At 36.7% G+C, this 13,989-nt stretch overlaps 2 protein-coding genes across 3 annotated transcripts; one reads left to right on the top strand and one right to left on the bottom strand.

Annotated features, from left to right (window-relative positions):
* Positions 1 to 710: 710 nt before the first annotated feature.
* Positions 711 to 3,636, top strand: LOC106312406 (formin-like protein 7). Of its 2 annotated transcripts, XM_013749932.1 has the most exons (3): positions 711 to 1,842; positions 1,938 to 3,188; positions 3,437 to 3,636. In XM_013749932.1, exons 1-3 carry the CDS (start codon positions 815 to 817, stop codon positions 3,441 to 3,443), a joined length of 2,286 nt encoding a protein of 761 aa, XP_013605386.1. In that variant the 5' UTR covers positions 711 to 814; the 3' UTR covers positions 3,444 to 3,636. The 2 variants fall into 2 exon arrangements, with proteins under 2 accessions (XP_013605386.1, XP_013605378.1); XM_013749924.1 differs by lacking the exon at positions 3,437 to 3,636 and having other exon boundaries at positions 1,938 to 3,340.
* On the bottom strand, positions 3,483 to 6,288 carry LOC106312421 (pyruvate dehydrogenase E1 component subunit alpha-1, mitochondrial). The gene is made up of 8 exons (XM_013749944.1): positions 5,538 to 6,288; positions 5,388 to 5,467; positions 4,811 to 4,888; positions 4,297 to 4,392; positions 4,134 to 4,205; positions 4,006 to 4,059; positions 3,871 to 3,936; positions 3,483 to 3,775 (listed from the first exon to the last, which is right to left on the bottom strand). The coding sequence occupies exons 1-8, from the start codon at positions 6,214 to 6,216 to the stop codon at positions 3,731 to 3,733; spliced, it is 1,170 nt and encodes a 389-aa protein (XP_013605398.1). The 5' UTR covers positions 6,217 to 6,288; the 3' UTR covers positions 3,483 to 3,730.
* Between the last annotated feature and the right edge of the window lie 7,701 nt (positions 6,289 to 13,989).

Raw genomic sequence — 13,989 nt, 5'->3', positions numbered from 1 at the left:
GGTATAAATGATACAAATAAATTTTACCGAATCGTAGAGTGATCGTGCTGATAACGTGTTATAAAAAGAACTGATATTTTATTGTATCGCAGGAATTTAAATAAGGACGAAATTTTATACCCGTAGAATTTTTAACACTGATATAGAAAGAGAGAATTTGTTATTATAGAGAGAGAAGAGATTGAGGTGTGATTTATAAACGATAGAATCGATCATAAGTTAAAAAGTAAGATTTACTGTACAAATAGTGCAGCAGGCCCCACATCTTTTTATTTTCAACAATTGCGGTTGCTGCTTTCGCTTTCGTAACAACAGGTTGGTTATAGAACACTAGCAAGAATTATTTGGGTAGGTTTTAAAAAAAGCAGTATGAATGAATATAAACATATTTTATGATTAGATAATGCAATGGATTAATAAGAAGACATAAAAGAAGTCAACGCGTAGCCGAAGTTATAGATGAAAGAAGTGAAACATGGTAAAACATCTTTTACTAATCACACAAAAGACCTGGTCGTGGTCAGACACACGTCCGCGTTACGTAAATGAGAAATTAACCTCGTCTAGGCCCCCGCGTCAAGGGCGACCCAAAGCAGCCACGCTTTTGACATTGGACCTCATCTCACGAAAAAAAGTTTTTTTTCTTTTTTTTTTCTTTTCTTTTTGGAAAAAGAGAAATCTTTTTTTTGATCAAAGAGAAATCATAAATGTGTAAAATCATGAAAATGGTCAAGACGCTCTCATTCTTGGTTGTCAAAATCCTCAAGAACCTTGTGAGTTGTTATAAGCTCCGCTCCGGTAAAAAAGAGCCGGGATGTCTTTCCTTTTCCGGAAGAACGGGAGTAGTTCACGGCGGCGAATCAAAGACAAACTTCGAGGTCGGAACTCAGATCGCGGGAAGAGAGGAGAAGAAGAAGAGAGAGACAGATACGATTCGTTACCTGCACCGCCTTCTCCTTGGGGGTTTCTCTTCCCGGAGGATTTCGAGCGAATAGATGGTAATCTAAAGGCAGTTATTGAAGATGAAGAAGGATTAGATGTGATTTACTGGAAGAAGCTTCTCGAGCTTGAAAATAGCGGGAAAACTCCTAAACCTAGGAGAGGAGGTAAATCCGATGGTGATGGTGAAGGTGAAGAAGAAGAAGGATTCTACAGAGGATCGGGCACTAATCCCAAGGGAGATGCGTTTTCGTTTCATGTGAAGAAGTCTCAGTCTCCTTTATCTTCAGGTGGAGAAGTTGGAGATCAGAGTAATAACACTAGTGTTGATGGAGGGAGATACTCCTACACTTCTTCTTCTACAGGCGGATTTAGTGATTATGGAAAGCAATCTCAATCCAAATTTCAAGCTCCTGGCGGCCGTCGTTATCCGTCACTTCCGCTTCCTCCGGGTCAATTAGGGGTGGCAACTGCTTCGTCTTCGACTATGCCACCGCCCCTTACAGTCAATCACGGCTCATTTTCCTCTTCTCCGTCTATTCAAACTGGTGGTGGTGGTGGTAGCGGTCTTTCGCCTGCAATTCCCCTTCCTCCGGGTCAATTCCCGCCAGCAATTGGGTCTTCCTCTATATCGCCGCTGCCTCTTACAGTCAACCAAACCGTACCACCTCCTCCTCCGGGTAAGAAGGCACCTGGGCCGCCGCCACCACCTCCAGTGTCCAAAACCGGGCCACCTAAACCACCATGTAATGGGAAACGACCGACCAAGGCAGCTGAGGGTTCTTCTGCCATAAGCAAAGATGATCCAGCGCAGCCAAAGCTCAAGCCTTTACATTGGGATAAGGTTAATCCTGATGCAAGTCACTCAATGGTTTGGCATAGGATCGATGGTGGCTCTTTCAAGTAAGCATATCGTCACAGTCCCTAATGTCTATATACAATCTAGAATGTGATTTTTCTTGAATGATACTGACTTTGTTTTTATTTTCTTGGGTTAGCTTTGATGGTGACCTCATGGAGGCTCTGTTTGGATACGTTGGCGCTCGAAAACCAAGTGAAGCTAACAGTGTACCACAGAAACCGACTGTGTCAACCACGCAGACTTACATTCTTGATCCTAGGAAATCTCAGAACAAAGCAATTGTACTTAAATCTTTGGGAATGACCAAGGAAGAGATCATTGACTTGTTAACACAAGGCCATGATGCTGATACTGATACCCTTGAGAAGCTTTCCGGAATAGCTCCAACGCCAGAAGAACAGACAGAGATCATAGAGTTCAGTGGCGACCCCACGAAACTTGCTGATGCAGAATCTCTACTCTTTCACATCTTACGAGCAGTTCCTTCAGCGTTTAACAGGTTCAACGTCATGCTCTTCAAGATCAACTACGGCTCAGAGGTTTCTCAACAAAAGGGATCTTTACAAACACTTGAATCTGCATGCAACGAGTTACGTGCTCGTGGGTTGTTCATGAAACTTCTAGAGGCGATCTTGAAAGCAGGTAACAGAATGAACGCTGGAACAGCTCGAGGAAATGCTCAGGCTTTCAATTTGACAGCTCTAAGAAAACTGTCAGATGTGAAGAGTGTTGATGGGAAAACTAGTTTGCTTCACTTCGTTGTTGAAGAAGTTGTAAGATCCGAGGGAAAACGAGCTGCGATGAGTAAGATCTCCGGTTGTGATATTGCAGATGCATCTAGAGAAGAACAAGAGATTGAATTCATAAAGCTAGGTTTGCCAATTATTGGTGGCCTTAGTTCAGAGTTCACCAATGTGAAGAAAGCAGCAGGAATCGACTATGACTCTTTTCTAGCCACGACCTTGGCTTTAGGGACCCGGTTGAAAGAAACAAAAAGGCTACTAGACCAAAGCAAAGGGAAAGAAGATGGGTGTTTGACAAAGCTAAGATCTTTCTTTGAATCTGCAGAGGAAGAACTGAGAGTTATTACAGAGGAACAGCTCAGGATCATGGACTTGGTGAAAAAAACAACGAATTATTACCAAGCTGGTGGTGCATTGAAAGAGAGGAACCTGTTTCAGCTGTTTGTTATAATCCGTGATTTCTTAGGGATGGTTGATACCGCATGTAGTGAGATCGCAAGGAATCAACGGAAGCAGAGACCAGCAGCAACGGTGGCAGGAGCATCGCCTTCAACAGCAGCAACAACACCGAGCGCTGCTGCACCACAAAGAAACGCTGTTAGATTTCCGATTCTGCCTCCAAATTTCATGTCAGAGCATTCAAGGTACAGTTCAAGTGACTCAGACTCAGATTCTTGATAACAAAAAGAAAGATTCTTTGCTTTTGTTATATGTATATACATGTTAGGGAAGCATGTTGGTTTCAAAAATGAAAAAGATTCTTTGGGTTATTTGAAAATGGTTCTTATGATTTTAATTGTTTTGTTGTTGATTCTTTTTTGGAAGACGAAGATTAGTGACAATTGGTCTTTGTATGTATTTCACTTTTAAAAACTCTATTTTTGGAGTGCAGCAAATAGCGATGATGACATCCTCCAAGTGTGTTTGGAAATGAAACATCTGATAGAACAAGGGACTCTATTAAAACTTGTTTCAGATTTTTCGTCTGTATCGAGAACAATCAGAAGCAAATTTAAATACACACACACAAAGGTTCACAAGAATCACATGATGTATGTAAGAGATACTTGGAAATTAAAACTCGCAAAGGGGGCCTTGAACAGAGCACAAAACACTCTGCCCAAAAAAAACATTTTTATTTCATGGCTTCCTATCAAACCACGTGACGGTTTAACGAACAAGAGCTTCATGGAAGTGCAGCTTTGACTTCTTTTCTGTCAGCTCCAAATGACTACCAACAGAAAGATTAAAAAAAAAAAGTTAACAAGGAAGTTCACTGAATGTAATGGAGAACTGAAATGGCAGAATGTGTAACTTAGCAAGTACCTCGGTGCCAAATCCCTTCACATACACATTGGTAAAAAGCTCAGAAGGCTCTGGCATTGGGCAATCCTGAAAGACATTTGACCGTAAGTTTCTCATCCTTAGCTTTGAAGATCAAATGTGCCGGTTATTATTTACCTTAGCTTTGGCAATAGCGTCATCTACTTCTTTCCTAATTTCCTTCTCCATGTCCTGCAAGAAACAACATTTTTCATAAACCGGGTATGTCTGGCTGGTGGAGAACGAAGATCCTAAAGATAAAATACCTTAAGCTCCTTCTCGGTTGCTAGGTCATGAGATAGTACCAGCTTTTTTATTCTCTCAATTGGATCTCTTTCCTGAGGTCATATAAATAAGCACACAGACGTTGAGATTTCACAATGACCAAGTCCTCGGCCAATTAACTGTAACTAAAAGAGACTAACGAACCTGTCTCACACCAGATATCTCATCTCGTGTACGGTATGTGCTCCCAGGGTCGGACATAGAGTGACCGTGGTACCTGTACGTGTCCATCTCAAGAATCTGTATACAAGAAACGATGAATCAAGTAACTCATTTGATAGAGGAGAAAAGGAAGCCCTAGAAAATTTGGCAAGGCAAAGCTACTACTATTTTATATCCGTAAGTGCAGGTTCTATCATGTTCACTGATAAAAAACCAGTGAGTCATTTCTTCGTAGATAAAAATCAAGAATTGTACAGATACTAACAAATAACAAACCAACTTGTCTCCCCCATCAATATTCAGATATTGAAATTTAGTTCCTAGTACCCAAAGAGGAACTGTCAACTAGAAAATGCAAAAGGAAAGAAAAGAAACTTCCTCCTACGATGCAACGTCCCAAAATAAAAGCTAGATTAGATACTGTTCAAACCCAATTCACAAAACGTGACAGACGACAAAGGGAAAAAAAAAAACAGAAAATGTGAGACGAGCTTACTATCGGTCCATTCTTCAAGGCATGTTCCTTAGCAAATTTGCAAGCTTGTTTGACAGCAAACGCATCCATACCATCTACCTGCTCATACAAAAAAATCCAAACCAGAACCCAATCAAACTCAAAAACAAAGTTGATAACAGAAGCAGAATACAAGACAACAAATGCATTTCAGCTTTAAACTAATAGGACAATGAATGAAAACTGTATAGTAGGAAGCTGCTAATACTTGCAACATCCTATTTTCTACATGGAAACTAAGCAATTCATGTGAAATCAGGAAACGACACTAATCCATCCGCCAATTCACACAGAGGCCAAGCAAAATTAAAGCTACATAAGAGTCACAATAAATCCTTCCAAAAAACTCTGTAGTATATATAATGCAAATGAAAATCAATTACTTATCAGTAAACCAGAAGTAGTAGAAAAGAGGAGCTTGTAATAAGAACCTATTGTCTTACTTGGAAGTTCAAAGATTTATATGTAAAAATACTTCATTATACACTTGTAAGGTAATAATTGAATCTTAACAAGCTACACATTGTTAGTTGTTACAGAGAAGATTCAAAGAGCTAACCTTCAAACCAGGAACATAATCACCACGCTTATAGTAAGATGGGCTCTTGGCAGCTCTCCACTCAGCAGTTCCCATCCCATCTACACGTATAATAACATCATAAGAAACCTAACAGAAGATCATAAAAACAAACAAAGAAGAGACGCTAACAGTGATTGTTCTCGCAGACGAGAATGGAAGGCAAATCCCAAAGAGCAGAGATATTCAAAGCTTCAAAAAGCTGCCCTTGATTCGCAGCACCATCGCCATACATAGCGAACGTCACAGCCTCCTCCTTGGAATACTTCTGCGCGAAAGCAATCCCACACCCTAACGGAACCTGAGCACCGACAATCCCATGCCCACCGTAAAACGACGAATCCTTCTTATAGAAATGCATCGATCCACCTTTCCCTTTCGAGCAACCGTCTTGCCTCCCCATAAGCTCCGCGAACACCTCGTACAGCGACCCCCCTCGGCCTAGGAAGATGCAGTGATCGCGGTACGCCGTGATGATCGCGTCCTTCTTCGTGATCGCAGCCTCCATCCCGATGGCCACGGCTTCCTGGCCGTCGTAGAGGTGGCAGAACCCTCGGATTAGCTTCGCTTTGTAAAGGGAATCGGCGGCGATCTCCATGCGCCGCATCAGAGCCATGGTGCGGAAGAAGGAGAGGAGCTCTTGGGTGGAGGATTCGACGGAGCGAGAGGGTGGGTCGCATAAGTGAGCGGTGAAAGGAAGCGAAGTCTCGATTGTGATCGGTGTGGTGTCGGTTGAGATGGAACGGCTGAAGGCGGCGGAGAGGGGACGAGAGATTCCCTTAGATCGCGATGAGAGGCGTGATAGAGCCATAGGATTTCACCACCGCTGATTATTCAGATGATGATACTAATGCGAAGTTATGACATTTGCTGATTGCTACTATCAATCATAGAGACTCTACATGGGTCAGAACGTTTGCCACTGGCCCACAAGCAGTCGCTTCAAGCGAGTCGCGTGATACCTCCAAATTATTATTAGAAAACAAGCCCACTATTGAGTCAGGCCTGCTATGGTTTCCAGCAAGATAATTTCTCTTATAAATTGTGTTCCTTTTCTTTTTTTTTCTTTTTTGCTCATAAACAACTTTCATTACCCAACATGTTCAGCATACACTCTCATATCTGACTCCACCTGAAATTTTAACCATTTTGGCACTACAAAATATAACTTAAGGACATTAGACACAAATATTATAATGGGAAAATTGGAAAAAAAAAACACTTTCAACTTTTGTTTGTCTTTTTAGGACTTCTGATATTTTTGGCAATTCCGGATATGTTTTACCCTTCGAAAAAATAGTAAACTGAATTTTAAAAATTTAAGAAAATATGAAAACTATTGGAAACATAAGTATAACAATATATATGTTTAAATTTTTTTAAAAAAAAAATAGAATCATATATTATTTTATCTTCTAGCTACAGTTAGAATACTCATTCTAGTTATCTACTTAGTCTATAAATCAGATACTAAGTTTTAAATATAGATATATCAAAGATATATAACATAAACTAACATTTCTCGTATGTTCTAACAAATCTAGAATTCGTTACGTTATAATCAAGAAAGTTGTCTTCACTCTATCTACAGCTTGATAACGACATATAGCCACAACTCAATGATATATATTATCTAGATTACATGTCATAACATGTTCTGCATTTTACCTTATGTGACGCCTAAAGGAAAAATATGTTTATCACATATTCTACTGTGTTCTGCATAAGATAGTATACATATTCTAGGCAAATCCAGAACATATGGAAACTTCCATATTCGGTTAAAAAAGTTTCCTAAATCTAAACTAAATCTACCATAAAATATCTCATAATATCTTTTCTACCACGATTTTATCTCTTTTGTTCTTTGTGTTTCTCTTCTTCATCTTATACTTTTTAAGCTTATATGGAAATTAATCATGGAGCAGTTTAGGGTATGACTATAAGTCATCGATAGCGTTAATATTCTTGCTATAAATATGTTACTCCCCTTTCAGCTCATAACTTACCAATCAGGTAGACAAAATTTTAATTATTAATTTATTCTTTTACTCCAGTTACTGTTTAAGTGAAGGTAAATCTCTTTGTATTTTTCTCTTAGTTTCTGAAGTGGGAATGTCAGTTGCGCTGGATGTGACACTTATTTATTTTATTTACTCTCAATTTTTTTCACTCAGTTCATCTATTTTAATTTACTCCCAGTTAAGTTATATTTAGTTATTTACCAATCACACATTAGTATATTTGTACACGTATTATCGGTTTATATATTGAGCATGTGAATGTACAGCCGCATTTATAAGAACGTACAAGTCATGGGTTCGAGTAGAGGAGAGCTTTTTTTTCCTATTTTCTGAGATTAAATGAAAAGAAAGGAAAATGACAAAAATAACTCCGTCTCCTACCTGAGACCTGCGAATTCTCAGACCTAACTCCAGCCGCTGTTCTTTTTTCGCGATTTTCATGTTTTTTTCTTGCTGTTCTTCTAGGTTTTAAACAACATATAACAAATCTATTATGAAACACTTAATTACGGACTTCAAATCAACAGAATACTGATTTCTTCATCTTTTTCGAGTAACAGACCGCCCAAGGCCAAATCGCGGCGGTCTCATGCCGCAACGCGCTCTTCCGACGATTATCTGTCCGCCTAAGCCACGTTTTCGAACATGATAACCTCTAGCGTGGATTTTTCTGTTTTTTTTTTTACTTTCTGTATTTTTTTTCTTTTTTATAAAAACTTAAATCAATTACTAAATATTAAGATTAATTTGGTTAATTGAAGGGTATAATGGTATTAAAGAAAACATACATCTTATTTAACTAAAATAATCCTCTATAAATCCTAGTGGGACAAATCTATGTTGAAAGTGTATCTTTTTTCCAATTTTCCTTATAATAATCTTCCTTGCTATTTTGTGAGCTGCATTATTCCCTCCTCTTGAACAGTAATTTACTCCATACTCATAAATTATGTTTCTAGTGTCAATGTGATAGATAACTTTTGGTTTCTTAAACAACAACCTCTTTAAAACCCTTTCACGGATTAATCGATACTTTTTAGTTTTTAAAGACATCTTAAACTTTTTTTCCATCACTTTCATGCACCAAATAAAGCTTTAATTAGCTATTTCTATTTGGAAAATATCATTTAAATCATCAACTTTAAAATTTGGTTGAAATAAAGCACAATTTTTTCGGTAAGTAAAAAATAAATTGAAGTTTTGTTGACAAGCCATTTTAATCATAAAATTTTGTTGACCATATCATTTTAGTCTTTCGTTAGTCAACAGTTATAATTGACTAATAGTAGGCCTAAAATGGCTTTTAAAATTGATGATTTTTTGGCAAAAGTATAAATCAACATTTTAAAAAAAATTGGATGTTAAATTTTAGTATAAATTATTTAGTAACTATAACATTTTATAAATATTAAATATTGAATAAATTAAAATCTAATTTTTAATTAGTTTATTCAAAAAAATTCATGTATATTCTAAAATGGTTAGTTAACATATCATTAGTTGAATAATTATAATTAAATTTTATAATTATTTACGATAATTATGTAACTTTGTAGCTATTCATATAGTCCTAAATAGAATATTTTCATAATTTTACTGTCAAAATTTTAATTTTTTTTAAAATATTAATATATTTTTTATTCTTAGAAGAATAATATCACTTGTATATACATTCTTCATGATTCTAATAATGCAGCAACATTTTGGATCTTAACAGTTTTTGGTGAAACTTATTTTTCATTAAAATGCAGAAGAAATCTTGTTACACATTTATAGAGATTATATAAATTTTATTTTGAAGATATTTATTATAAACATAGAGAATCATGAAGAATCCATCAATCGATAACTCTTTTTGTTTGAGAATAAAAAGTTGAATTAACATTTCACTAACAAATTTTTTGACATTAAAATTATAAAGCATAATCAAAATTAGATTATATAAATAGTTAAAAATTGATCGTAAAAAAATATAAAAGCTCTTCATAATCATTTTTATAACTAAATACTCAATTAATGATATGTTAATTAATTATTTTAGAATATAAATGAAATAATATAATTTTTTACTGAGAAAATGAAAAACTTCTATATTTTTGTCTGCATTATTTCTTATTTATAATTTTATCATCAGTGTTATAGTTATTAAAAATATATTTTCCATATTTAAATTTTTTTTTTGTCAGGAACAAACAAACTCATATAGACTCTGTAAACCAAACTGGTAACTCCGCATCCATATGGACTACAAACGAGGGTTGCTTTCTTGCACTACGTGATAGACTGTCCGCCCTTGAATTATGCGTCTTTGGTATATGGATGAGCTCTGAGCTGTGGAAACTTCTTTTCAAGATCTTGATATCTTCCAGATAACTTGCAAATGCGGGTCATTCTTCAGGTTCAGCAACCATCTTCACCAACTGAAAAAAATCCGTAAAAGTAACAGTAAACTATCTTAAACTTTTCATGCATTCCATTGCCCAAATGAGCGCTTCTATCTCCGAATGAAGGGGTGATTGACTCACTCTAGTATTCTTTGCTCCCATCAAACTATCAAATCCTTCCAAAGTACTACACCATCCTTGTCCCGAATATCTATCATGTTCTTTCCATGATCCATCCGTAAAACACCATCTAGCAGGGATAGTTGGTACCGTCGCGTTCACTACCGATCGGGCCTGATCAGATCTCTGTGTATGATTAATTTACGTCTCGGCCTAGAGTACCAACTCTGTTTCTGCCAACTTGAGAGTATCTCGGGGGTCAATATCCAAACTGCTAAAAACCTTGTTGTTTCTTCCTTTCCATATATACCATAAAATCCATGCAAAATGGTGATCTTCCATTGCCGGAGACACTCTACAAAATAAATGATCCATATTTGCAAAAATTGATTGAAGGGGGAAAATATATGGGTTAGACGAAATCCGTGAAAGTGCCTAGACCTGAATTGCCGGAGGGCATTAAAAAAAGACATGATTTATGGATTCCTCAGGTGCTCCACATCGTGCACATATCGTATCCCCTTGGATTCCTCGTGATCGTAGATTTTTGTTTACCGCTATGCAACCTGTGATCAATTGCCAAAGAAAATGGTTTAACTTAGGTGGGCATCGCACTTTCCAGCAGTGTGCTTTCAATAACGAAACTGATGGACCATACTCTGGTAGTGTCCTAACTTTATCTGGATACACTCGCTCAACCTCATAACATGATTTAACCGTGTATCTCCCATTATTGGTAAAATGTCATTCATCCCGATCTGCTGTCTGAAAACGGCTTAAAGGTATACTTTCAATTATCTGCACATCGTTCGGGTCCATCAAAGTCCTGATAACCTGTGAATTCCATGTTCTTGATGTTTCATCAATAAGAGAATCCACTATAAGATCCGGGTAAAGGTTGTGTTTATTTTTGTTTGCTGGTCTCGGGCGAGTGGATGAGAGCCAATGATCATTCCATACTGAAATATATGATCATGATCCCACTTTTGATTAGTCCTTTGCTAACCAGAGATCTAGGTGAGACAATACTATGCCAGCCATAAGATGACAAGTAAGATCTAATTTGTTCCAGGGGTGATGCATTCCTGAAATACCTTCCTTTGAACACTCGGGCAAATAAAGTGTTTGTTTCTCAATTAATCTCCATAATTGTTTCCCAAGCATTGTCGTGTTAAAATATGTAAGGTCTTTAAAACCCAAACCTCCTTCAGCCTTAGGCACAAAGAGTTTATCCCATGATTTTCAATGCATTCCTCTAGTGTTACCCCCTGGACTCCACCAAAAATGTGCCACTGCGCTTGTCAGTTTTTTCATCACCGTTTTGGAATGCGATAACAGCCCATTACATGGTTTGGCAGAGCTGTTACCACTGATTATACCCCCTTTAGTGAAAAACTTGAAAGTCCATCCGTTGACCCTATTATTCAATCTCTCTAGAAAAAAACCAAAGACTTGTATCTTTGAACCTCCCAAACTCTCAAGTATTCCCATGTATGATCCCATGTCGCCTAAATTCTGTATTCCCAAAATGTCTCGTAATTCCTGCCTTAAGTCTTCCTCAACCTTATGCCCAAATTGAATCGAAGATTTTTCAAAATTTATCTGCTGACCTGATACCACTTCATATTCTTTAAAAATCCTAAGAATAGTCTGACATTCCTCACTTTTTGCTTTACAGAAGAAAAGACTATCATCTGCAAAGAGTAAATGAGATATCGAAGGACAAGCCCTGGCGACTTTTATACCCGTCAGATGTTTCTCCCTCTCCGCCTTTTTAATATTCGCTACCAGCGCTTCCGTACATATAATAAATATATAAGGAGAAAGATGATCCTCATGACGAAGCCCCCGCTGCGGAATTATATTTCCTTTCGGTTGCCCATTTAGTAACACTCTATACTGTACTGAGGAAATACATTCCATCATCAGTTTTATCCAATGGTGATCAAAACCCATTTTAGATAGAAGTTGTTGAATGAAAATCCATTCAACTCTATCATAAGCTTTATTCATGTCCGTTTTTATGGCCATAAATTTGTCCTGACACGCTCTGTTAGTCCTCAATCCATGGAACACCTCCTGGGCTATAAGAATATTATCCGAGATCAACCTTCCCGGAACAAAGGTCGATTGTGTTTCCGAGATAAGAGAAGGAAGACACACCTTCAACCTATGACATAATAGCTTCGATATAATATTATATCCTACATTACATAAGCTGATAGGTCTAAGTTCAGTCATTCGCGTAGGTCTCTCCGTTTCAGGGATTAAGCAAATATTCGTCATATTTAACCTTGTGTCTAGGGTCCCTGATGACAAAAAATCATTAACCATTTCTAGTAGATCCTTTTTTATTATATGCCAAGAGTGCTGAAAAAAAAGAGCTGTCATCCCATCCGGTCTTGGGGCTTTTTCCGGTTCCATATTTAAAATTTAATATTTTGGAAAAGTGTTGATTTATATTTGTGCCAAAAAGTATTAACTTTAAAAGTCATTTTAGGCATATTGACGTTGACTAACGATATGAATAAAATGATATAGTCAACGAAAGTTTATGATTAAAATAGTTTGCCAACATAAGTTCAGTGTTTTTTTTGTTTACCGAAAAGTTGGTGCTTTATTTCAACTAAATTTGAAAGTTGATGATTTAAATAACATTTTCCCATTTCAATTTATGTTTAATAGAGCTCTTTAGAGCATAATATATATATATATATATATATATATATATATATATATATATATATATGCTTATTTTGAGATTGCTTTCAATATCGGAGCATTAGTAAATTTACGGATTTTCAATCAAAGATAAAGAAGCATCTGAAGGAGTCTCTTACTCATGTTGACGACGAGAGACAGAGACGCTGCAACTACTAAAGTGCGACTTTTGAGTTCGTGAGAGAAATGTCTGACACTCAACATCAAGTTTCGTTAATGGCCAAATATCAAGCAAATATAGGCAGAAGAAAATCAATCATTGGATTTGATTTGCGGAAACTATAGGAACATGAAAAAAGTGTTTGTGGGAAGAAAATTCTTTGGTCTAAAGAACTAACCAATTCATGGAGAACTTATTTGATGTTGTGAATCTCCAAATGAAGAAGAAAAGACTAAATAGGATGGTTTAATAGGTGTGGAAAGAATATTTTTTTCTTCTTCATGAGACATACAAGGAAAATGAAATGGCTAAAGAAAACATGGATTCATAATGTGAGAAAGATGTTAAAATTATACCTCTAAGGGAGGTCAACTAAACTTTCCAAGTATTAAGAAATATGCCTCTAAGTTAATCATGTGATACTCTCCTAGTATAGGCATGAATAGATATTACACTATGGTGAAAAGAGTCACCAGCTTCAACACAACCTGCTCCTTCCACGATTCATGTTTCTTTCAAGTCATCTTCATTTCCTGTTCAAACTCAGCCTCTTTGTTTTAATTTTGGGTGAACGATCTAGTTTCCCACGAAAAGTATCGTATAGCACCAAATGTCTCCGAAACTATGACATCGTTCTATGTATCCACGAATTAAAACTTCTTCACTTATATCACCATGAATACCGGTTTCGACGGTATTTTGGTATAAATCCCTGAATAAATCATTAAACCCCGAATTTGAACCAAAAAACGGTTTAAAACTAAATACATGACCCAACTAACTACCCAACCCGTAAACCATCTTTTTAAATACCATATTACTTTTATGTTTGAACTAAGAACCCTAATCGAAAACAAAACCCAGAAATATTATTAATTCAATGTGTAGTTGTGGACAATGAAATTACATTATGATAGTCTAGTTTGATTGAAGTAATCGATTAGCAAAGTGTACATATGGTAAGCAGATCACATACTAGTTGGATTGTCATTGATGAGATAATCGAAATGGGAATTGTTTGAAACGAACTTAAACAGATCCATTCTGAACTCGCTCCGTCTCCTTCGTCCTCACCGGACTCAACTGCAGACGCAACTTCTGATTTGAGATGATAATAAGAAGATTTAGCTGCTAAATTTTGAAGGCATCTCTTCTTGCTGGTTGTTGAATTTGTC

Source organism: Brassica oleracea, chromosome C1 (assembly GCF_000695525.1).
Source record: "Brassica oleracea var. oleracea cultivar TO1000 chromosome C1, BOL, whole genome shotgun sequence".
NCBI classification, from domain to species: Eukaryota; Viridiplantae; Streptophyta; class Magnoliopsida; order Brassicales; family Brassicaceae; genus Brassica; species Brassica oleracea.
This window is presented reverse-complemented; position numbering and strand designations above follow the sequence as displayed.